This window comes from Rhinopithecus roxellana, chromosome 16 (assembly GCF_007565055.1).
Source record: "Rhinopithecus roxellana isolate Shanxi Qingling chromosome 16, ASM756505v1, whole genome shotgun sequence".
NCBI lineage: Eukaryota > Metazoa > Chordata > Mammalia > Primates > Cercopithecidae > Rhinopithecus > Rhinopithecus roxellana.
Window position 1 is genome coordinate 19715616 of NC_044564.1, and position 23588 is coordinate 19739203.

The window sequence follows — 23588 nt, forward strand, 5'->3', positions numbered from 1 at the left end:
AAAGAAAACCCTGGGCCAGGTGCAGTGGCTCATGGCTGTAATCCTAGCACTTTGGGAGGCCAAGGCTGGTGGATTGCCTGAGCTCAGGAGTTCAAGACCAGCCTGGACAACACAGTGAAACCCCGCCTCCACTAAAATACAAAAAAAAAAAAAAAAAAGCCGGGCGAGGTGCATGTGCCTGTAGTCCCAGCTACTTTGGAGGCTAAGGCAGGAGAATTGCTTGAATCTGGGAGATGGAGGTTGCAGTGAACCAAGATCATGCCACTGCACTCCAGCCTGGGGACAGAGCAAGACTCTGTCTCCAAAAAAAAAAAAAAAAAAAAAAAAAAGGAAAAGAAAACCCTCAAGATTACACACACACACCCCCACCAAGCCCCGCTAGAACTAATAAATGAGTTCAGCAAAGAAGTGGCAGCATATAAGCCCTGACAATAAAAATCTAAAAAAGAAACTAAGAGTACAGTTTCATTTGTAATAGCGTCAAGAAGAATCAAATAGTGGGGAATTAACCAAGGAAATGAAAGATTTGTTTAAAACATTTTTGAGAAAAATTAAAGAAGATATAATTAAATGTAATAACATCATATTTGTCCACTGGGTGACTTAATATTGTTAACATGTCAGTATTGCCCAAAGAGATAGACAGATTCAATGCAAGCCTGTCAAAACTCCAACATTGCTTACAAAATAGAAAATGATTCTGAAATTCATTTGGGAATCTCAAGAGATGGCAAATGGCCAAAACAATCTTGAAAAGGAATAAAAAGGTTGGAGGACTCACTTTCTGGTTTCAAAACTTCATCATACAGGTTGGGCATGGTAGCTTAACACCTGTAATCCCAGTACTTGGGGAGGCTGAGGCAGAAGGATTGCTTGAGCCCAGGAGTTTTAAGACCACCCTGGACAACATGGCAAAACCCTATCTCTACTAAAAATACAAAAATTAACTGGGCATGGTGGTGTGTACCCTGTAGTCCCAGCTACTCAGGAAGCTGAGATGGGAGGATCCCTTGAACCTGGGAGGTTGAGGCTGCAGTGAGCCATGATTGTGCACTCCAGCCTGGGCGACATAGTGAGACCCTGTCTCAAAAAAAAAAAAAAAGCTTGGTACAAAGCTATATCAATCAAGATGGTGTGGTACTGGCATAAAGACAGATATAAAGACCAGTGAGCTAGAATAGAGAGCTCAGAAATAAATCCTTGTGTATGTGGTCAAATGACATTCAAGAAGGATACACACCACTCAGTGGAGAAAGGACAGTCTTTTCAATAAATGGTGCTGGCGAAACCTGATATCCACATGTAAAAGAATGAAATTGGACCCTCACGTAACACCATATACAAAAATTAACTCAAAGTGGATCAAGGACCTAAATATAGGACCTAAAACTATAAAAGTCTTAGAAGAAAAAAGAGGGCGAAAACTTCATGACATTAGATTTGGCAGTAATATGACACCCAAAGGCAATGACAGTAAAAGAACAGACAAATTGGGCTATATAAAATTTTAAAACTTTTGTGCACCAAAGTGTACTATCAGCAGAGTAGTAACAAGGTAACCCATGGATTGGAGAAAATTTTGCAAATCACATCTGCTAAGGGATTAACATCCGAAGATACAGAGAAAACTCCTAAAAACTGCAACAAAACCCAGTTCATAAACGGGAAAGGATTTGAACACACATTTCTCCAAAGGTATAAAAGACCAGTAAGCACATGCAAAATTCTTAGCATTTTTGACTTGTAGGGAATCAAATCACAACCACAGTGAGATACCACTTTACACCCATTGGGATGGCTGTGATCTAAAAGAACAAAAACATCACCACCAGAAAATTACAATGTTGGTGAAGATATAGAGAAATTAGAGCCTTGTGTACTGCTAGTGGAATATAAACAATACAGCTGCTATGGAAAATGGTGTGGCAGTTCCTGAAAAAATTAATGTCATTCAGTAGTAGGTGGTTATATGCCCAGAAACAATTGACAGCAGGGATGGGAACAGATATTTTTACACCCATGTTTATAACAGCGTTCTTCTTCTCCTTCTCCTTCTCCTCTCCTTCTCCTTCTTTCTCCTCCTCCTCCTCTCTTCTTCTTCTCCTCCTCCTCCTCCTTTTCTTCTTCTTCTCCTCCTCCTTCTCCTCCTTCTCCTCCTCCTTCTCCTCCTTCTCCTCCTTCTCCTCCTTCTCCTCCTTCTCCTTCTTCTTCTCCTCCTTCTCCTCCTCCTTCTCTCCTCCTCCTTCTCCTCCTCCTTCTCCTCCTTCTCCTCCTTCTCCTCCTTCTTCTCCTCCTTCTCCTCCTCCTTCTCCTCCTCCTTCCCTCCTCCTTCTCCTCCTTCTCCTCCTTCTCCTCCTCTCCTCCTCCTCCTTCTCCCTCCTTCTCCCCTTCCCTCCTTCCCTCCTTCTTCTTCTCCTCCTTCTCCTCTCCTTCTCCTCCTCTTCTTCTCCTCCTTCTCCTCCTTCTCCTCCTTCTTCTTCTCCTCCTCTCTCTCCCTCCTTCTCCTTCTTCTTCTCCTCCTTCTCCTCCTTCTCCTCCTTCTCCTCCTTCTTCTTCTCCTCCTTCTCTCCTTCTCCTTCTCCTCCTTCTCCTCCTTTCTCCTCCTCCTCCTCCTTCTCCTCCTCCTCCTCCTTCTCCTCCTCCTCCTCCTTCTCCTCCTCCTCCTTCTCCTCTCCTTCTCCTCCTTCTCCTTCTTCTTCTCCTCCTCCTTCTCCCTCTCCTCTCCTCCTCCTCTCCTCCTTCTCCTCCGCCTTCTCCTCCTTCTCCTCCTTCCTCCTCCTCTCTCCTCCTTCTCCTCCTCCTCCTTCTTCCTCCTCCTTCTCCTCCTCTCTCCTCCTCCTTCTCCTTCTTCTCCTCCTCCTTCTCCTCCTCCTCCTCCTCTTCTCCTCCTTCTCCTCCTCCTTCTCCTCCTCCTTCTCCTCCTTCTCCTCCTTCTCTCTCTCTTCTCCTTCCTCCTCCTCCTTCTCCTCCTCCTCCTCCTCTCCTCCTCCTCCTCCTTCTCCTCTCCTCCTCCTCCTCCTCCTCTCCTCCTCCTCCTCCTCCTCTCCCCTCCTCCTCCTTCTCCTCCTTCTCCTCCTCCTTCCTCCTCCTTCTTCTCTCCTTCTCCTCTCCTTCCTCCTCCTCTTCTTCTTCTTTTCTTCTTCTTCCTTTTTTTTTTGAGATGGATTTTCACTCTTGTTTTCCAGGGCTGGAGAGCAATGGTGCAATCTCGGCTCACTGCAGCCTCCGCCTCCTGGGTTCAAGTGATTCTCCTGCCTCAGCCTCCACAGTAGCTAGGATGACAGGCACACGCCACCACATCCAACTAGTTTTTGTATTTTTAGTAGAGACAGGGGTTTCACCATGTTGGCCCAGGCTGGTCTCAAACTCCTGACCTCAAGTAGTCCGCCCGCCTCAGCCTCCCAAAGTTCTGGGATTACAGGTGTGGAGCCACCACACCCAGCCAGCAGCATTACTCTTAATAGCCAAAAGGTGGAAGCAATCCAGGTTTCCATCATAGGAAGGCTAAAGAAATGGCTAAAGAAAATGTGCTATGTCCATACAGCAGAATATTTGCATCCATAGAAAGAAGAAAAATTCTGGCACATGTACTGCAACATGGCCGAACCTTAAAGATAATAGGCCAACTTGGTCTGCTAGTCAGAAAAGGACAGATACTGTATGAATCCACTTGGATGTGATACGCGGGGTAAGAGAAAGTAGAATGGTGGTTGCCAGGGGCCTGAGGGGAGGCATGGGATTGGTAGTTACTGTTTGATGGGTCCTGAGTTTCCGTTTTGCAACGATGAAATATGTTCTGAAGATGGATGGTGGTAATGTTGTACAACAGTGTGAATGCACTTAATGCTGCTGAACTGGACACATAAAAAGTGGTTAAAGTGATAGTCAGAAACTGACAGTAAGGAAATGTAAGTTTCTGATTAACCGATACAGAATTTAAAATAACTGTCTTAACATGTTCAGTGAGCTAAAAGATAATTCAGACAACTAATAAAATCAGGAAAATGATACATGAGAAAAACGGTAAATTTTATGTTATGTATATTTTACTCCAATTTTAAACATAATTAAAACAAAATCCAGCATTGCTTATTTCATTTTTAATTATAAAAAACCAGTTGAAGTTATTCTTCACCAGGGTCCTTTTGCATCCCAACCCCATCACACCACCCGACATTTGACAATGTGCGGTGACCTTTTTTGAGGGTTGGGTACTACTGGCATCTGGTAGGTAGAGATCAGGGATGCTGCTAAACATCCTACAGTGTACAGGACAGCCCTCACTGTAAATAATGTCCAGGCCTCAAATGTCAGTACTGCTGAGGTTTTGAGATACCCTGAAATAGAATGATGACCAATTAAAAGCCTAGAGAGGCTCTTGGATGATTGCAATCTTTGTTTAGGGAGGAAAAGTGATGACAGTATGAAACTGGGCTGTGCCGGTGAAGATTGAGAGTCATCAAGAGGTGTATTAGTCTGCTGGGGCATATCACCGGCTGGGTGGCTTAACCGCCAGCAGTTAATTCTCTCACAGTTCTGGGGGCTGGAAGTCCAAGGTCAAGGCACCGGCAGGGATGTTTTCTGGGAAGGCCTCTCTCTTCCGCTTGCAGATGGCTGTCGTCTCTGAGTCTTCTCATGGTCTGTCCTCTGCTTGCACTTAACTCCTGCTGTCTTGTTTCTTTCTTTTTTTTTTTTTTTTTGAGGCAGAGTCTCCCTCTGTCGCCCAGGCTGGAGTGCAGTGGTGCGATCTCGGCTCACGGCAAGCTCCGCCTCCCCGGGTTCAGGCCTTTCTCCTGCCTCAGCCTCCTGAGTAGCTGGGACTACAGGCGGCCCCGCCACCTCGCCCGGCTAGTTTTTTGTATTTTTTAGTAGAGACGGGGCTTCACCATGTTAGCCAGGATGGTCTCGATCTCCTGACCTCGTGATCCGCCCGTCTCGGCCTCCCCAAGTGCTGGGATTACAGGCGTGAGCCAACCGCGCCCCGGCTCATCTCTTTCTTTTCTTAGGAGTACCCCAGTCCTATTGGATTAGGGCCCCACTCTGTGACCTTATTTACTTCCATAAAGGCCTTATCTCCAAATAGAGTTGTACTGGGAGTTAGAACAACATACAGATTAAGATTAGGGGAGACACAATTTACTTCATTATATTCTGCTCTCTGACCCCCTCAGATTTATGTCCCTTCAGTTCAAAAATACATTCACCCCCATCTCAACAGCTCTGAACATCTCACCTCATTCTGGCATCAACTCCAAGTTCAGAGTCTCATCTAAATAGCATTCAACTCAAGTATAGGGGAGACTTGAGGTATGATCCATCCTGAGACATAATTCCTCCCAGCTGTGATGGTATAGGCGCAGGACAGACTTTCCCGTTCCAAAAGGGAGAAACCAGAAGAAAGTGCTCTAAACAAGTCCAAAACCTAGCCAGGCAAATCCCATTACATCTTACGGCTAGAGGATCATCCTCTTTGGCTCCACGCTGTGCCCTCCACGCCCTCTTCGCCCTCTAGGGTGGTGACTTTGCCCCTGAGGGCTGTGGTCAGAGGCAGCTGGGTTCGCTGTAACTGTCAGAGGTGGCCCTACCCTGTGAAATCAAGGAGTAGACAGGCTTGCCCTGAGCTTATATACTCTGTGTCTTGGTGGCAGTGGCAGCACTGGGGGGTCTCTAAATTGCCCTTGGGATCATCCTTCCTTTTTTTTTTTTTTTGAGATGGAGTCTTGCTCTGTCGCCCGGGCTGGAGTGCAGTGGCCGGATCTCAGCTCACTGCAAGCTCCGCCTCCCGGGTTCACGCCATTCTCCTGCCTCAGCCTCCCGAGTAGCTGGGACTATAGGCGCCGCCACCTCGCCCAGCTAGTTTTTTTTTTTTGTATTTTTTGGTAGAGACAGGGTTTCACCGTGTTAGCCAGGATGGTCTCGATCTCCTGACCTCGTGATCCGCCCGTCTCAGCCTCCCAAAGTGCTGGGATTACAGGCTTGAGCCACCGTGCCCGGCCATCCTTCCTTTTCTTGAAGAACAAAGAATGTTTGCATCCAGGTAGCTCTGCTTTCAGAAGTCCAAAAGCCTTACTTTATTTTATTCCATGTCCATCCCCTTTACCGCAAGTTGCCAGTGTCTCTACTGGTATAATCCCATCTCTCTTCCTTGCTTCTGCTGAGACGGCTGATTAAGTCTAGGGAATCTCTTTAGAGGAGGAGTGTTCAGCCACACCCTTGACTTTTCTCTCTGTAACACTCTTATTTTTTGCAATATGGATAGCCTGAGAATTTTCTGACTCTAGTTCCTGATTCCCTGTTGCTTAACAATTTCTTCTTTAATTTGCCTTTTTTTCCTTTTGCATTTTACTGTAACCAGTTAAAGAGAAATCAGGTTGTATCTTCAACACTTTCCTTATAAATCTCCTCTGCTAAATATCCAAGGTTGTCATCCACAAAGCCACTTCTCCATTTCTATTTAGTTGTTACAGTGACACCCACCTCATAATCCAAATCTGTTTTATTTAGGGTTCTCCAGAAAAACAAAGCCAGTAGGATTTTTTTTTTTTTTTTTTTTTTTTGTAGGAGATTTATTAAAAGGAATTGGCTTATGCAAGTATAGATTCTGGTGAGTCCAAAATATGCAGTGTGGGCCAGCAGCCTGGAAACACAGGAGAGCTGATGGGGGCAGATGAAAGCCAAAGGCAGTCTCTTGCTCAGGAAAGTCAGTGTTTTTGTTCTGCCCAGGTTTTCAGGTGATTGGATGGGGCCCATCCACATTATGGAGGGAACTGTGCTTACTGAAAGCTCACCAACTTAAATGTTAATCTCCAAAGATTCATTCCGGATTGACACATAAAATTAACCATCACTGGAGGTAATGATAATAGTGTAGATAAGACAGGCCAGCACCAATAGAGGTTTAAAAAAATCTGAGTGAAAATATAATATAACAAACTAGAAAATATAATTGGATGTGGGAATAAGTGCAAAATTGCAAGCCTTTGTTTTTGCAAAGATGGTGGTACCATTTTTCTAAAATGCCCAGGGCAGAAGACACTTGCACTTACTAGAATGATTGCTTAGAAAGTGATTTCTCCACCTCGACTACGTGTAGAATCATCTGGAAGATTTTAGGAATCTCTCTGTCCAAGCTATGCTGCACACCAGTTAAATCTAATTCTGGGCGTAAAGCCAGGCGTGGTGGCTCAAGCCTATAATCCCAGCATTTTAGGAGGCCAAGGTGGGCGGATCACCTGAGGTGAGGTGAGTTTGAGACCAGCCTGGCCAACATGGTGAAACCCTGTCTCTACTGAAAATACAGACATTAGCCAGGTGTGGTGGCACACGCCTGTAATCCTAGCTATTTGGGAGGTTGAGGTAGAGGAATTGCTTGAGCCTGGGAGGTGAAGGTTGCAGTGAGCCAAGATCGCATCATTTCTCTCCAGCCAGCCTGCTGGGCGACTGAGCGAGACTCTATCTCAAAAATAAATAATTAAATGAAACAAATAAATACATTCTGGGCATGAGACCAGGCATCAGTATTTAAAAAACTTCTCTAGGTGATTCCAGAGTATAACCAGCCTTGAGAACTGCTGTTGAGAGAAGCAGAGTCATGAGAAGCCTTTTACAAAAATTCTACCTGCCCAACAAAATCCTGGAGTACATGAGCCCAAGTTTCATTTCTGTGCTTCTTTCTTTTCCTAGCTGGCCTTGGCCGCACAGGCACTCTGATAGCATGCTACATCATGAAGCATTACAGGATGACAGCAGCCGAGACCATTGCGTGGGTCAGGATCTGCAGACCTGGCTCGGTGATTGGACCTCAGCAGCAGTTTTTGGTGATGTAAGTAGTAGCGTACATCTGTAGTTCCAAGGGAACAAGTGGGGTTGGAATCTGATGGGGACTGGAATTTCCCTTAGTTTCCAGTAACAACAGATAGTCTGGTAGGAAGAAGTTGTCATGTATCTTTCTGGAAAGCTCTATTTTGATGTTATTTAAATGCTCTAGGAAGCAAACAAGCCTCTGGCTGGAAGGGGACTATTTTCGTCAGAAGTTAAAGGGGCAGGAGAATGGACAACACAGAGCAGCCTTCTCCAAACTTCTCTCTGGCGTTGATGACATTTCCATAAATGGGGTCGAGAATCAAGACCAGCAAGAACCCGAACCGGTAATGAAGCTGTTTCTGTTGAGATGTTGTTACTGCTTTAACTGCTGTTGAAACCTTGTCAGGGCATGGAGAAATCTGTAGGTAAAATAATAAAGCAGCTCTTGGATGATTGTCAGTTTTTTATATTTATAACCCTCTCTAGGCACTTTTTACCCAAAATAATGGAAACAAGGTTGTGTGTGTCCATAAAACTGTAACTCGGCAGGTGCATAAAGGTTGTGAAGTGAGCTCTTTAGCCAGATCTACCCCTGCCCCTCACCCCTTTTTGCCGTTTCACAGCAGCCGATTTAGGAAAGCAATCAGTCTCAAATGGGGAGCTTTTAACGAATCAAGGGCTTAGGGGGCAGCAGTACTACATTAAGTGGTAGTAAGTACACTGTGAGATTTTAAAAAGAATGTTTTCAAACGTGAAAGCCCATTAACCCTCTTCACTGTCGATACGTTCTATAATGAGTGCTGCTGGGTTGTCTCTGAAAGTCAGCTTTGGCTGTCTTAAAATGGGATCTGTAGCTTGATTGTGAAAGGGAAAAATATTTTAGAGTTTGCAGAAACTTGGACTGTCTGTGCTTATGTGGATAAATTGCTGCTCTGCTTTACTGGATTAATAAGTGCAATGTAAACCATTAGCTCAGTGTTTTTTTACTTACACAGTACAGTGACGACGACGAAATCAATGGAGTGACACAAGGTGATAGACTTCGGGCCCTGAAAAGCAGAAGACAATCAAAAACAAACGCTATTCCTCTCACGTGAGTCTGGCTTCCTTTGTTGTGGTTGATGTTTCTTTATTATGTGTGTGGGGTCCTTGGTGAGGGTTTCTCCTGCACATTTTTCTCCATAATTGCAAGCCCATGATGCCACTTTGAAATGTTTGCCTATGTTATTTAAAACCTAGGGGTGCTGGCCTTGGAATCTCTCAGCTGTCCCTTGTTTACCTTGGTCCTCATGGGCCTTTATGGGTGGGAAGGCGACATCAGGGATGCTTTTTCTCCGTGAATAATCAGCACGGGGCATCCTCCAGAGCTCAAGAGCAGATGGAAAGCCCAGGATGCCAGACCTGTCCATAGTTATAAACCGGTCTATCTCTTTACATTCGCCATGTTGCAGATCATTTGTTTTGATCAGCATGACGTGACGGCTTAATGACATTATGTTGTTTTTGGGGCAACAGTGAACTGGTCTAAACTATATTTTGGGTTTTTTGTTTGTTTCTTTGGGGAATGATTTTCTAGTTATAGAGGAAGATTTAGCCTGGGAACAGGAAGTGTTACAGTTACTGAGTGGATGTGTGTCCGTGTGTCCATTCTTGTGAACGTGTGTTCGTTGGGATTGAACCTGACGGAGCGTCCGAGATGATTAGACAGATGCGCAGACGCGAACTGCAGGACCGTGGTCTTTTTTAGTAGCTGCTTCCACCTGTGGCCACCGGATTTCTTCCTTCTGGTTACTTCCTTCTTCGTGGTGGGCACCAGATTTCCAACCTTCTTTTTTGGGGGAAGGGAGTGTGATGGACATAGATCATTTATTCAGTAAGCATCTTGTAACATGGTAAGGAAGTATGATCTAATAAACTGTTTGTATTGGCAGAGAACAGGTTTTCTTTTTCACTGAAAGTAATTCCTCACTAGTATCTTGTCATAAAAATCCTGAAGTAGAATCACATGTAAGGCATGTGTCGTTATGGGCTGCTCCTCTGGGAGGTTCTTCAAAGACCCAGTGCAAAGAGTTGCGTTCTGCAGTGTGCAGTGTTATGTGAATGTATGGAGGGCATCCATTTTGATTACAGGCATTTATGAAGATTTCTTTTGCAGCTTAGTGGTACTGTAGTCAACTAGACTGCTTTAAAAATGGTGCCTTTTGGCCAGGCGTGGTGGTTCACACCTGTAATCCCAGCACTATGGGAGACCAAGGTGGGCGGATCACCTGAGGTCAGGAGTTCAAGACCAGCCTGGGCAACATGGTGATAGCCCGTCTCTACAAAAATACAAAAATTAGCCAGGCATGATGGTAGGTGCCTATAATCCCAGCTACTCAGGAGGCTGAGGCAGGAGGATTGCTTGAATCTGGGAGGCGGAGATTGCAGTGAGCTGAGATCGCGCCATTACAGTCCAGACTGGGCGACAGAGTGAGACTCCATCCCAAAAAACAAAGAAAATGGTGCCTTTTGTATAATTTACTTAACTCCAAATGTCATTTGTTTTTAATTTCCTTATTAAAAGTCTTCATCTAAGGCCTTCACGGTTTTTCTTTGGCAGTATCGTGGTGGCTCCAGGTAATCATCCAGATACTAACTCTGGATGTGGCGGAGGCAGGCAGTGCCCTCGAGCAGTGCTCCTCTGACTTAAGTGTGCATGAGGCACTCGGCGCTTGTTGAAATATGGGTTATGATTAGTGGGGTGGGGGCAGGGCCCAAGATTTCACATTTCTAGCAGAGGCTGCTGGTCCAGGGACCACACATTGAATTGCAAGCCCTAGGAAACTGATGCTTTTGTGGGTTGATTTTAGCTGTGTCCAGGTTTTTTTGTTTTGTTTTTCAGAATCAGCATCATCATTTATTTTTTAATACTTTGTTGCCTGCTGTTCAAAAGTCGAGAGTCAGGGGATACAAATCCTGCTTAGTCAAAAGTTTTTGTTAAATAGGCAATTTCCTTTAGTCACCCTCCGAATCTGCTACTGTCATTAACATGAGTTCAAATCTAGCTGGGCATGGCGGTGTGCACCTGTAGACCAGGCTATGCGAGAGGCTGAGGCAAGAGGACCACTTAGCCCAGGAGTCTGAGGCTGCAGTGAGCTCAGGATTCCTTTTGGTAATATCCTAAAAACAATATATAAAAATAGCCCCACATAACACAAATAACAAAGTTTGAGGCCACACTTTCAAAGAAGAAAGCCAAATGCTAGTTTTTCTAAGCTCTGAGTTATGTGTGTAGACCCTGGGGGATTTTTGATGAGTCTCAGCAAATCTCCTTCCTCCTCTATTACAACATTTTGCTTATCCCTTCTCTGCGTTTTCAAACCCTCTCTGCTATTATTTGCAGCTTTTTGGCCCTAGAAAAGATCAGTCGAAGGTTTTCTTTCTTTCCCTCTTGTGTCTTTATAGTTATTTTAGGAATAGAAGTCCCTGAGGGACTGTGTTCAACAATGGCTTGGGTTGAAAAATACAAAATCAATTTCTTCATCCCAATTTTGACTCATTGATTTCTGTGAGCAAGTTATTTTGCTTTAACATTGGCACTTAGCCTTATGAAAGTACAGTACGTGCAAGAAAGAAAGTTAGTGAGAAATACACAAGTATTAGTGACTCTTAGGAGAAAGTTGTCGTACATAAAATATTATTCCAATGATTGGTTTCTCTCTCTTTTTTTTTTTTTTTTTTAAGATGGAGTCTTGCTCTGTTGGCCAGGCTGGAGTGCAGTGGTACGCCCTCGACTCACTGCAAACTCCGCCTCCCGGGTTCCAGTGATCCTCCTGCCTCAGCCTCCTGAGTATCTGGGATTACAGGTGTGCGCCACCAAAACCAGCTAATTTTTCGTATTTTTAGTAGAGGCAAGGTTTCACCATGTTGGCCAGGATTGTCTCGAAATCCTGACCTCAGGTGATCCTGCCTCAGCCTCCCAAAGTGCTAGGATTACAGGCATGAGCCACCAGCGCCTGGCCGGTTTCTCTTTTATAAATGGTCAGTTTTGGGGGAGAGTTTTAAGTTTTTTATCGATTGTAAAACGGCCATTTGCTCAGCCTGTCTAATCCTGACTACAGTGATGACAGTAAACCATGTGGCACCATTGACAATGAGCTGATCTTCAGGACGCGATGACAAGTATATTGTCTGTGCTAAAATGGATTTGGTAGATTTCATAACTTGAGCCATGAGGCCTGTTGTTCCGCATACTGATGGTTTTGACAGGTTAGGAGATGGGTGTGTGTGTTAGCAGTGGAAAGTAATTCTGAAGCCATGAGGTTTACTGGAAGAACAAATAACCATCTATAATGCTGACACCTGGACATTCAGGCCGTTCTGCCTTTAAGGAACTGAAAGTGAAGCCTGGGATGGGTAGAGAGTTTTCTAGTGCTCCCAGGTCATTTATTCATTCCGTTTAAATATTCACCCCTGTGATCTTAACATATATTAGTAGGCTTGTTTTTTTTTGTGGGAAGATTACATAAGATGGTGTAGGTATAACTTGTGGGGTGAGGTTAGTTTGTACTTCGAGTTCACCCTTTAGTCTAATCCCTTTCCACAATATAGGATGCCTGGCGTGTACATTTTTTTTTTTTCCGAGACAGAGTCTTGCTTTGTTACCCGGGCCGAAGTGCAGTGGCATAATCTTGGCTCAGTGCAAACTCCGCCTTCCGGGTTCAAGTGATTCTCCTGCCTCAGCCTCCCAAGTAGCTGGGATTACAGGCACCCGTCATCACGTCTCGCTAATTTTTGTATTTTTAGTAGAGATGGGGTTTCACCGTGTTGGCCAGGCTGGTCTCGAACTCCTGACCTCATGATCTGCTCCGCCTCAGCTTCCCAAAGTGTTGGGATTACAGGCGTGAGCCACTGTGCCTGGCCCGACATGGAATTTTTAATGATGACAGTGATGAGGTCAACAATAAAAATGACATGATAAGTCAAATCAGTCACTTCCAAAATTGATCAGCAGTACTCCGCACGCAGCACATGCTCAGTAGAGGCTCTAGTCTTTGGTCACAGATGTATCCGGATAACCATGTGGAAGTGCAGTCATTGGAAGGAGCTTCTGCCCTTCTAAATGGGAGGCGGTTTCCTTCCTTGCCGCTAGAACCCAGATCAACGGATTAAGAAACACCAAGCTGGCTGGGAGCCGTGGCTCACGCCTGTAATCCCAGCACTTTGGGAGGCCGAGACGGGCGGATCACGAGGTCAGGAGATCGAGACCATCCTGGCTAACACGGTGAAACCCCGTCTCTACTAAAAAATACAAAAAACTAGCCGGGCGAGGTGGCGGGCGCCTGTAGTCCCAGCTACTCGGGAGGCTGAGGCAGGAGAATGGCGGGAACCTGGGAGGCGGAGCTTGCAGTGAGCTGAGATCCGGCCACTGCACGCCAGCCTGGGCGACAGAGCGAGACTCTGTCTCAAAAAAAAAAGAAAGAAACACCAAGCTGAGGCTGGACACAGTGGCTCATGCCTGTAATCCCAGCACTTTGGGAGTTCAAGGGCAGGAGGATCACTTGAGCCCAGGAGTTGGAGACCAGCCTGGCCAACATAGTGAGACTCTGTTTCTACAAAAAAATTAAACAACAACAACAAAAAAAGTAACTGGGCCTGGTGGGATGAACAGGTAGTCTCAGCTGCTACTCAGGAGGCTGATGTTGGAGGATTGTTTGCACCAAGGAGTTGGAGATTACAGTGAACTATGATAATGCTGCTGCACTCCAGCCTGGGGAGCAGAGCAGTACCTTCTGTTTCTTCCTTCCTTCCTTCCTTCCTTCCTTCCTTCCTTCCTTCCTTCCTTCCTTCCTTCCTTCCTCCCTCCCTCCCTCCCTCCCTCCCTCCCTCCCTCCCTCCCTCCCTCCCTCCCTCCCTCCCTTCCTTCCTTCCTTCCTTCCTTCCGTCCTTTCTTTCTTTTCTTGAGACAGAGTCTTGCTCTGTTGTCCAGGCTGGAGTGCAGTGGCATTATCTCGGCTCACTGCAATCTTCGCCTCCCGAGCTCAAGCAATTCTCCTGCCCCAGCCTCCCAAGTAGCTGGGATTACAAGCGTATGCCACCACACCTGGCTAATTTTATATTTTTTTTAGTAGAGCAGGGGTTTCACCATGTTGGACAAGCTGGTCTCGAACTCCTGACCTCGGGTAATCTGCCTGCCTTGGCCTCCCAAAGTGCTGGGCTTACAGACATGAGCCACTGCGCCCAGCCGACTCGTTTCTTAAAAATGAAAAAGAGGCCAGGTGCAGTGGCTCATGCCTGTAATCCCAGCATTTTGGGATGCCGAGGCAGGTGGATCACCTGAGGTCAGGAGTTTGAGACCAGCCTGGCCAACGTGTTGAAACCCCATACTAAAAATACAATACTTAGCTGGGCGTGGTGGTGTACACCTCTAATCCCAGCTACTCAGGGGGCTGCAGTGGGAGAATTGCTTGAACCTGGGAGGCGGAGTTTGCAGTAAGCCAAGCTCACGCTATTGTACTCCAGGCTGGGTGACAGAGCAAGATTCCATCTCAAAAAATTATAATAATTAAAAAATAAAAAAGAAACCCCAAGCTAAAAGCCAACTAGTATGAAGAAAGTGAGTGCGGAAAACAACTAAGAAAAATCTATAGTATGCATACTTCCGTGAAATTTTGCTCCTTTTGTGTTGCCCTTGGTTAAATGTGAACCGTATTCTAAAAATGTGCCATTCCCTTAGCTTCCTGGATGACTCAGGAGTTAGTGATTCCATTGAAATGAGATCAGTTCTGCTGTGTTACGTTCGTTTTTAGTTGTGCCTCCTGTGATTTTGTTAACTAGTCTGGGGTTTTGTGGTTTTGTTTGTTTGGTTTTGGTTATCTGGTTTTGCCTCCTTTGCCCATTATGGTTTGGTTTAGTTTTCCGTGTGTGCACATCTTGTGCTTTTTGAAGACCCTCAATCATTTATCTATGACTGATTTCAGTATCATGAAGTTAAATTACCATGGGGTAGTTATCTAACTAGTGACTGAGTCCCCAAGTATCAAACCTGTTTAAAACACAGCATTTTGTTCTCCAACATAAAATGGCAAAACTCCATCCTTGTGGACCGCCCCTTTGTATCCCTGTTGCTGTTTTGGGCTTTTAGGGTGTCTAAAATTCACATATGGCTTGACTGACTGATTGATTGATGATTGCGTAATTTATTTTGGCTTCCCAATTTGAACATCTGTTCTTTCCCCTTCACCCCTTTCCAGATGTCCCCTAGCTGTGCTGACCTCTGCACTGTGTAGTGTTGTCATCTGGTGGATTGTTTGTGACTACATTCTTCCCATCCTGCTATTCTGTCTCGATGGTTTCAGAACACAGTAGCCATCAGGACCCCCTGACAGATAGCTGCTGTAAGTGTCCCGTTCTGTTTCTCTGCCGTTGCTTACTTCTGGTGCCTACTGTGGTTCCCACAATGCATGTTTTTCTGCTTGTCAGCTCTTAGCTTTGTTGGTTTGCCTATTTTCAAAGGTTCTTTTTCTGAATCTTTTCAATTAATGGGATGGTGGTGGGGAGGGAAGGTGGGCTTCTCTGTTCCTCCCACAGAGAGGATATTAAAAGTAACGTATCTTGTTTTAAAGTTATGCTTATCCTTAACAGATATTTCAAAATAGCACTTGATAAATGAAGACACTGAAACAGGTTTTCTTCCCTATCAAAAGTAGTTAGTTAGCTTGGGATAATTGGGGTGGTTTTATTTTTGTCGGTTGGCTATACAATTTTCCTCTAGTTTTTTCTGTGTCTTGAGTATGTCCTTCCCAATCTAGCAAAGAAGCATTTTTCCCACTGATCTACTTTCATTAAATATGTGACTTTGTAGCCTCGAAATCTGCCGTTGTACAGCAGCGCTCTCATAAGTCTTCTCTCTAGTGTGCAGAACGTCCTGCTGTGTCTCATTCTCCTCCTCCCCTTTAGGGAATACAGTAAGTACAGTGTGTAGCACTTGATACTAAATGAAAGTAGGAGGTCGGAGCTGAGGCTGCCTGTTGAAGTCGGTGCATTTCCATATGATGGTCATTGCTCCCGCTTTCCCCTTGCCCAGACATAGCCAGAATGCCTTTATTAGGCTGATAGCAGCAAATTTGTATTCTTTTGAGATCTTTTATCTTTGAAATGAAGACCTTAACAGCGAAGAGGCTTTATTTCTGCAGAAGAATGTGCAAGAGGCCCACTTGTGGAACAACATGTTGAAGACCGCCAGAAGGCGGGTGTGTCCTGTGTCACGGGGTCCACCGCCACCCTCCTGTGTCTGAGCTGCATTCTTCCTTCTCTGAAGCTTTTTCCTTAACTCATATTTAAGAATTTCTTCTCTTTTCTCCTCTTGGACTTGGAAGTTATGAAAGAATGCAAAAGTTCCCTGCAAGATCTCTTCCAAAGAAAAATTCCATTGCAACCAACTCTGGTAGTTTGTGGTTTCATTGAGTATTTTCACATAGCTGAGAAGGATTTAAAAATCAAGCTGATTTCACTCTTCAGAATTAGGCAAAACCTGCTTAACTTGCTCCTATTGATGGCATTTTCTTGAATATCTTACAAATGAAAGCTTATTGTCGTGCATTCAGACCTGCTGTATTTCTGAGCTAGATTAACCTTTTGGGTGTTTTCTCCTTTACTTCTCTTAGTCAACTTTGATTGCCACATATTCTGACTCAAGAGCATCATGCACTACATAGATTTATTCTTCTCAAACTGTTGCAAGTGGCAGAGATGTTCCGAATGGGTGGAACAGTTGCTAATAATACTTAGTCACTTTGTGGTTGAATGATCATTCCCAGGGTAAGTTTAAAAATGGTCTCTATCAGGCTCTTTTCTTTCAGTATTCCATGTAAACTATACCTTCTGTTATTGTTGTTAATGACGTTTGCCATGGTATTTCTAGACCCAAGCAGAGTATTCAGTTTAGCCTGACTCATTATTTGGAATTTTCAGAAGCAAAAAACTTGTGACAGTTACAGTGGTATTAATCAGTATCATCTTTGTAGCACCCCATGACTTTCTTTCCAAAGGGTTTTATTTGTCAGTTGGTGACTCCTGAGTGCCACCTCTGCTGGCAGCGGACGCAGGTGGCATGGCATCGTTTGATCAGTGGTTTCCAGTGAAAAGCTCCTGTTATGCGGCGTGCATGGAGAATTAGGCCATAACAACACTTCAGGCTTCTGAGTCAGACCCGGAGATAGCGGGAAAGGCTTCTCTGAAGGCTGCAGGGCCGCAGGGTCACCTTTGTGCATGCTCTTGTAGCGTCTGGAGTGGATAGCCAGTATACACAGTGCATAGTTGTCCTGATGGATTGTTTTCTTGGAACTGGACATTTATGTTCCAGACCTGGCTTTTTAGTTTTTGGCTTTGCCGTGTTCCTTGGGTTGCAGATTTCACTGTATCTGAAGTCTCAGAGTACCGAGGCTCCAAGGATGCTGCAGAGAAGGTGAACTACAGTATAGGCAAGAGGTAGGTAGGACAGAGGATTTTGTCAGGGGAGATGGGAAGGAAGAAAATACATTTGCTGCACGCTGCTCTGCAAAGCCATGCCTGGCCTGGGTTGGGAGGCAGAAGGCAGCGAGTGCCCGGGTGCTCTGTGGCAGAGGCAACGCGTCCCCCTCTGGTGCCTGTCAGGTGGTGTGCGCTGTCACTGGTGATAGCTCAGTGGAGTTCTACCCCCACCCTGACTTCATCAGTGCATAACCTGCAGTTAGGATAAATACCGTGTTGTCAGTGCAAATAACTGGAATCTTCCCTGGTATGATTAGCACACTCAAGTTCTATCATTCTCTTGGTTTTAAAGTTCCACAGAAATTACTAGCTATTTAATATTATTATTATATTAGTTCACTGTACACTAATTTTATAGAGAAATAAATACTTTTTAAAAGATGTTTTCCAGCAGCCTAAGAATGACTGCACGATTGAGCCGTAGTGTCTTGTTTTGAATGCCATTTCAACACTTCAGTCTTAATTTGAGAAATCAGGATTCAGATTTCCTAAGCAGGCAGCGTGTCAGCTCTTGTGTTTTCCTCAGATTAATTATTTTGCAGTGTGATTGTTGTCTGTGCTTTTGGCCAACCATGGCCTCAAATAATTTGAGAAGTCGGTGTTGTATTTCAAAAAAGAGCCAACAGGAGTCTCGTTTTCCCCATGCGTAAGGCAGCGGCCCAGGGGGACGATGAGAGCTGTGCAGTGCCAGTGCCGGCCTGGGCTTCAGAAGTAGCAGTGAAGCAGCAGTGATTTGTTTTGTTTTATGCAAAATTCTATATTCAAATTCTTAGCAGAGATGAATAAATATTTTTCCTTCACTTTATATAAACAGAAATAATTTTTAGGGATGGGCAGGCTGGCTCATACCTACAAATCTCAACACTTTGGAAGGTCGAGGCAAGAGAATCACAGAGGCCAGGATTTTGAGACCAGCATGGGCAACATAGCGAGACCCTCATCTCTATAAAATGAAAAATAAAAAAGTTAGCTGGGTGTGGCGACATGTACCTGTAGTCCCAGCTACTCTGGAGGCTGAGGTGGGAGGATCAGTTGAGCCCAGGATTTGAGGCTGCAGTGAGCTATGATTGTGTCACTGCACTCCAGCCTGGGCAACAGAGTGAGACCCTGTCTCTTAAAAAAAAAAGAAAAAAAAGAATTTAAAAATAGTCCTTTGTTTTTAGAAGTAGAATTCACAAGCCAGGGTAATAGTTGCCTTTAATGCTACAATTAAGTCTTCATATACACTCTTTTTTTTTTTTTTTTTTTTTTTTTTTTTGAGATGGAGTCTCGTTCTTTGGCCTAGGCTGGAGTGCAGTGGTGTGATCTTGGCTCACTGCAACCTCTGCCACCCGCGGTCAAGCAGTTCTCCTGCCTCAGCCACCTGAGTAGCTGGGATTATAGGCACCTGCCACCACACCTGGCTAATTTTTGTATTTTTAGTAGAGATGGGGTTTCACCGTCTTGACCAGGCTGGTCTTGAACTCCTGACCTTGTGATCCACCTGCCTTGGCCTCTCAAAGTGCTGGGATTACAGGTGTGAGCCACCACGCCCAGCCTCTTGTTGCTTTTTCAGTGATGAGACGTTTAGCATTTCACTAAGTGTTGGATATGCTTTGGTTTGGGTGATGCTAAGGTTGTAGAAATGTATTGATCTTAGCATATTTTAAGGCCCTGTCTTTGGTATATTAGCCAGCATGGTGGTAGCTGAGGCCTGTGAGGTGGGATGCTCACTCATTGTAATGGTTTCTTTTTACTCTTTTGAGCTGGGTTCTCATAAGTTGTTACTGGCTTTCTCACCTTTATGTTTGAATAGGAGAGAAGAAAGCTTGTTAAGTCAGTGTTTTCTCTTTCAGAAAATTAAAAGTTGGTATCTATAAATGTGTGTATATGTGTTTAGTTTGTCACTGATTATCTCTTGAAGAAAAAGTTGCATATAGGCCTGGCGTGGTAGCTCACACCTGTAATCCCAGCACTTTGGGAGGCTGAGGTGGGCGGATCACCTGAGGTCAGGAGTTCGAGACCAGCTTGGCCAACATGGCAAAACCTCATCTTTACTAAAAATACAAAAATTAGCCAGGTGAGGTTGTGGGCGCTCATGGTCCCAGCTATTCAGGAGGCTGAGGCAGGAGGATTGTTTGAACCTGGGAGGCGGAGGTTGCAGTGAGCTGAGATTACACCACTGCACTCCAGCCTGGACAACAGAGCAAGACTTGTCTCAAAAAAAAAAGAAAAGAAAAGAATTGCATATAAAATCTTTTGATGTCTTCTGCAATTTTCCCTGTGACAATTTAAAGAAAAAAAAGTCAAAGGACCATCTGCCTCTAAAAGGACATTCCGTGCGGCCTTTATCTCAGGGCGCTCTTTTCTGATTCATCGTGTACTTCCTCCTGGGCAGCCTACTCTCATAGGCACCAGTTTCTCAAGCTTTTTAGAGTTTAATTACGGCAAGCTTTACAAAATTTAAGTGTTTTCACTTTCATTTTAGTGGCACTTGGAGATTTAGTAAGTGTTATAATCCAGACGAAACTCATATTTTGCTTAAACACTTTCTAAAATTTTGAAATGTTACATAAAATTAGTATTGATTTAGTGGATTATTACCCATACTTACAGCTTTGAAGAGTAAATATTGTATAGTTATTTCCTGAATTTATGTTCCTATTCTTTAGAATTTGGGCTTCTTAATGGTGTCTTGTTTCATGACTGAAAGTCTGAGAAGCTACTTTTACTTTTGTTGGGCAGAAAGATTTGTTTGGCTGGTGAATTTCTTTGGTGTGGGAATTGCTTAAAATGCCAAGTCATTCGCCTTCCAGAAGCAAAGCCCTCCGGTTATCTTTGTGTAACCTTCAAAGAGAAATGAGATGCTTCATTTTAAAAGGCCTTGATGTAAAAATGTGTTTCACCTTTTTTTGGTAAATGTGTTGATGGAGAATCCTCTCAATTCTCAAGATAATTTGCACTAAAGTGCAAAAATACTTTCCTCTGTCAAGTATTTGCAAATGGTTTCAGTGAATGTAATCTTATTTTTTTCCAACTATTTTCAGAGTAATTCTTCAATCCAGTGTTCAGAGCTGTAAAACATCTGAACCTAACATTTCTGGCAGTGCAGGCATTACTAAAAGAACCACCAGATCTGCTTCAAGGAAAAGCAGTGTTAAAAGGTGAGAAAAGAATCCTACTCTTCTGAAAAGTTGCAAGCATTGGCTTTCCAGTTTAATATTTGGACCCTACCTCTGGCGATTGACATGAAATTAGGAGAAAGTAGAGTCTGTGTGTTACTTGTTCATTATCTAAGAAAATCTGGACCATTTTAATGTAGGCTTTTGTTTTGTATTTCAGAAGTAATTCTCAACACTGGAAATATGGTCTCTGGGTCATGATATGGGAAAGTTTTTAAATTAAGAATTTCCAAAGCTGGCTGTCAGGACTTGGAGGACATCTTTCTAGGTGTATATCAGACACAGCATCATTGCTGGACGATTAGCTGCAAGTGAGTGTGATGGTGGACATGAGATAACTCCAGAGAGTTTGAGGATCCTTCTCTGCCTAGTGACTCTTTGTCCTCTTGGCCACAGCCCACACGCGAGGCACTCGTTCTTTCACTGTCAGCACTGTCTTCAGTAAGTGGAGGCAAAATTTCGCAAAACCAAGGTGTCCTATGACCACGTCAGTGACTCTGTTGTCTTTGGACATTTCTCATGAAGTAGACATGTCATTTTTAAAGTTTTCTGATAACAGATCCCATTTGAAGAGAGAATAGATAGCCCAGGAGTGGAAGTGGGGATAGATGGCTCAGGAGTAGAAGGGGCATCTTTTCATCTTTGCCTGGCATTGGCAGCCCATGCAGTCCTGTTTCTGTTCTCCTGGTAAAAACGATCTCTTCTAATAGACATGAGCGACCTGAAGATAATCAGAACCAGCCTTGAAAATGTCCTGCACGCGCGCCCCGCTTCTCTTCAGCTTCCCTGCCCTGTGTCTCTGAGGCTTTGGGCCTCGGGGCCTTATCAGTGTGAAATTAGTCCCCAGTGCAAAGCAGCCAGTCTCCCGAGAGACCCTTGGCACAGCTGGGAGCTCTGTGTGCTTTGCATTTGGAAGACTCGTTCAGCTCTGCCGTGTTTCCTCTTCACTGTTTGTTTTGTACAACCTTACTGCACACTTACACTCACATGAGGACGCAGCAGTGCCCTGGCATGAGGATTTGAGGACTGTCAATCACTGATGCATGATTCCAGGATTTAAAATTTTTCATTAGAAATGTACCAAATATTCCTATTTCTTTACTCTTGAGAAGAATATTAGAGAAATACTGACCAAAGGTCAAAGATTTAGGTACATTGGAACAATGGCAGAGTGTTATTTCTGTTTTTTTTTTTTTTTTTTTTGAGACGGAGTCTCGCTCTGTCGCCCAGGCTGGAGTGCAGTGGCCGGATCTCAGCTCACTGCAAGCTCCGCCTCCCGGGTTTACGCCATTCTCCTGCCTCAGCCTCCCGAGTAGCTGGGACTACAGGCACCCGCCACCTCGCCTGGCTAGTTTTTTGTGTTTTTTTAGTAGAGATGGGGTTTCACCGTGTTCGCCAGGATGGTCTCGATCTCCTGACCTTGTGATCCGCCCGTCTCGGCCTCCCAAAGTGCTGGGATTACAGGCTTGAGCCACCGCGCCCGGCCCGGAGTGTTATTTCTAACAGTGAGAAACAGGAAATGGGCTCAAGATTGTTACATTATGCCAAATGAATTGGGAGTCATACAGTTTAGTACACGAAGCAATGAGTGAAAAGAGCCATGCATAACAATTCTGAAGTATGAGCTGGGTGCAGTGGCTCACGCCTGTAATCCCAGCACTTTGGGAAGCCAAGGTGGGTGGATCACTTGAGGTCAGGAGTTCGAGACCAGCCTGGCCAACATGGTGAAACCTCATCTCTACTAAAAATACAAAAATTAGCCGGATGTGGTGGTGGGCACCTGTGGTCCCAGCTACTCGGGAGGCTGAGGCAGGAGAATTGTTTAAACATGGGAGGTGGAGGTTGCAGTGAGCCGAGATCGCGCCACTGCACTCTAGCCTGGGTGACAGAGCAAGACTGTCTCAAAAAAAAAAAACAATTCTGAAGTATGACTCTAATTTTGTAAGTGTAAGTATACTATGTATAGAAATATAGAGATGTATAAATATTTATATACCTACAATACATCTATATTTATAGATGAGTAAGTGTCTATATGTATAGAAATAAGACAAAGGAAAAATATGCTGTGATACTAATAAAAGTTCTGGTTGGGGGGACAGTTGGGATTTTTTTTTCTTTTTTATCATCTTATGTTCCAATTTTTCTACAATAAATGAAGGGAAATGGGAGTGTTTTAACTGACACTTTTAGGTGAGCCAAACTATTAATTCAGGCCAGGTGCAGTGGCTCATGCCTGTAATCCCAGCACTTTGGGAGGCCGAGGCAGGTAGATCATGAGGTCAGAAGTTCAAGACCAGCCTGGCCAAGATGGTGAAACCTTGTCTCTACTAAAAATACAAAAATTAGCTGGGTGCAGTGGCGGGTACCTGTAATCCCAGCTACTCGGGAGGCTGAGGCTAGAGAATCACTTGAACTTCGGAGGCAGTGAGCCAAGATGACGCCACTGCACCCCAGCCTGGGTGACAGAGCAAGACTCCGTCTCAAAAAAAAAAAAAAAAAAAAAAAATCAAATAAAAAGCCTATCGTTGATGACAGTTAATTAGTTATTTTTGACATGTCTTGAAGGGGCATATCCTTTTTAGGTATGAGTGCATGAGTACTCAGGCTTTTTTTTTTTTTTTTTCTTTTTGACATGGAATTGCCCAGGCTGGGGTGCAATAGTGTTATCTCGGCTCACTGCAACCTTCGCCTTCCGGGTTCAAACCATTCTCCTGCCTCATCCTCCCAAGTAGCTAGGATTACTACTTGTGGGTGGCATGTGCCACCACACCTGGCTAATTTTTGTATTTTTAGTAGAGATGGGGTTTCACCATTTTGGCCAGGCTTATCTCAAACTCCTGATCTCAAATGATCCACCTGCCTCAGCCTCCCAAAGTACTGGGATTACAGGCATGAGCCACCACGCCTGGCCGCTCAGGTTTTTATTATAGCCCAGTGTGTCTTGCACATTTAATTCTGCTGTTTGCTGTTTTAGATTATGCTTTTTAGGTTACAGAGGAGTAGAGTCCGGGAGCCTGGCCGGTGTTTGCCAGGTCATACCGTCTTCCTTTGAGGGAAGAAGGGCTGGCCTTGCCTCTGTTTTTCTGTCTAGGTCTTGTTGCGTTTCCATGT

General features: G+C 44.5%; 2 protein-coding genes across 7 annotated transcripts in view; both read left to right on the top strand.

Annotated features, from left to right (window-relative positions):
* The window catches only part of LOC115893996 (hemicentin-2-like), a 49343-nt gene extending 43777 nt beyond the window's left edge, over window positions 1-5566 (top strand). The window contains exon 14 of the mRNA XM_030920139.1: window positions 5513-5566. Within this exon, the coding sequence (XP_030775999.1) occupies window positions 5513-5566 (54 nt within the window). The remainder of the gene's footprint in view (window positions 1-5512) is intronic.
* Window positions 5567-7687: 2121 nt separating this feature from the next.
* The window catches only part of LOC115893960 (dual specificity protein phosphatase CDC14B-like), a 42270-nt gene continuing 26369 nt past the window's right edge, over window positions 7688-23588 (top strand). For 3 of the 6 annotated variants that reach the window (XR_004054005.1, XM_030919870.1, XM_030919871.1), the window contains exons 1-3: window positions 7688-7822; window positions 7988-8147; window positions 8799-8896. Coding sequence is in view for 5 of the 6 variants with exons in the window: in XM_030919870.1 (XP_030775730.1) it covers window positions 7725-7822; window positions 7988-8147; window positions 8799-8896 (356 nt within the window). In the remaining variant the exon portion in view is untranslated. Of the gene's footprint in view, window positions 7823-7987; window positions 8148-8798; window positions 8897-15035; window positions 15180-20339; window positions 20457-20634; window positions 21498-23588 lie in introns of those variants that run through there. The other 3 variants (XM_030919867.1, XM_030919869.1, XM_030919868.1) reach the window with 3 other exon arrangements.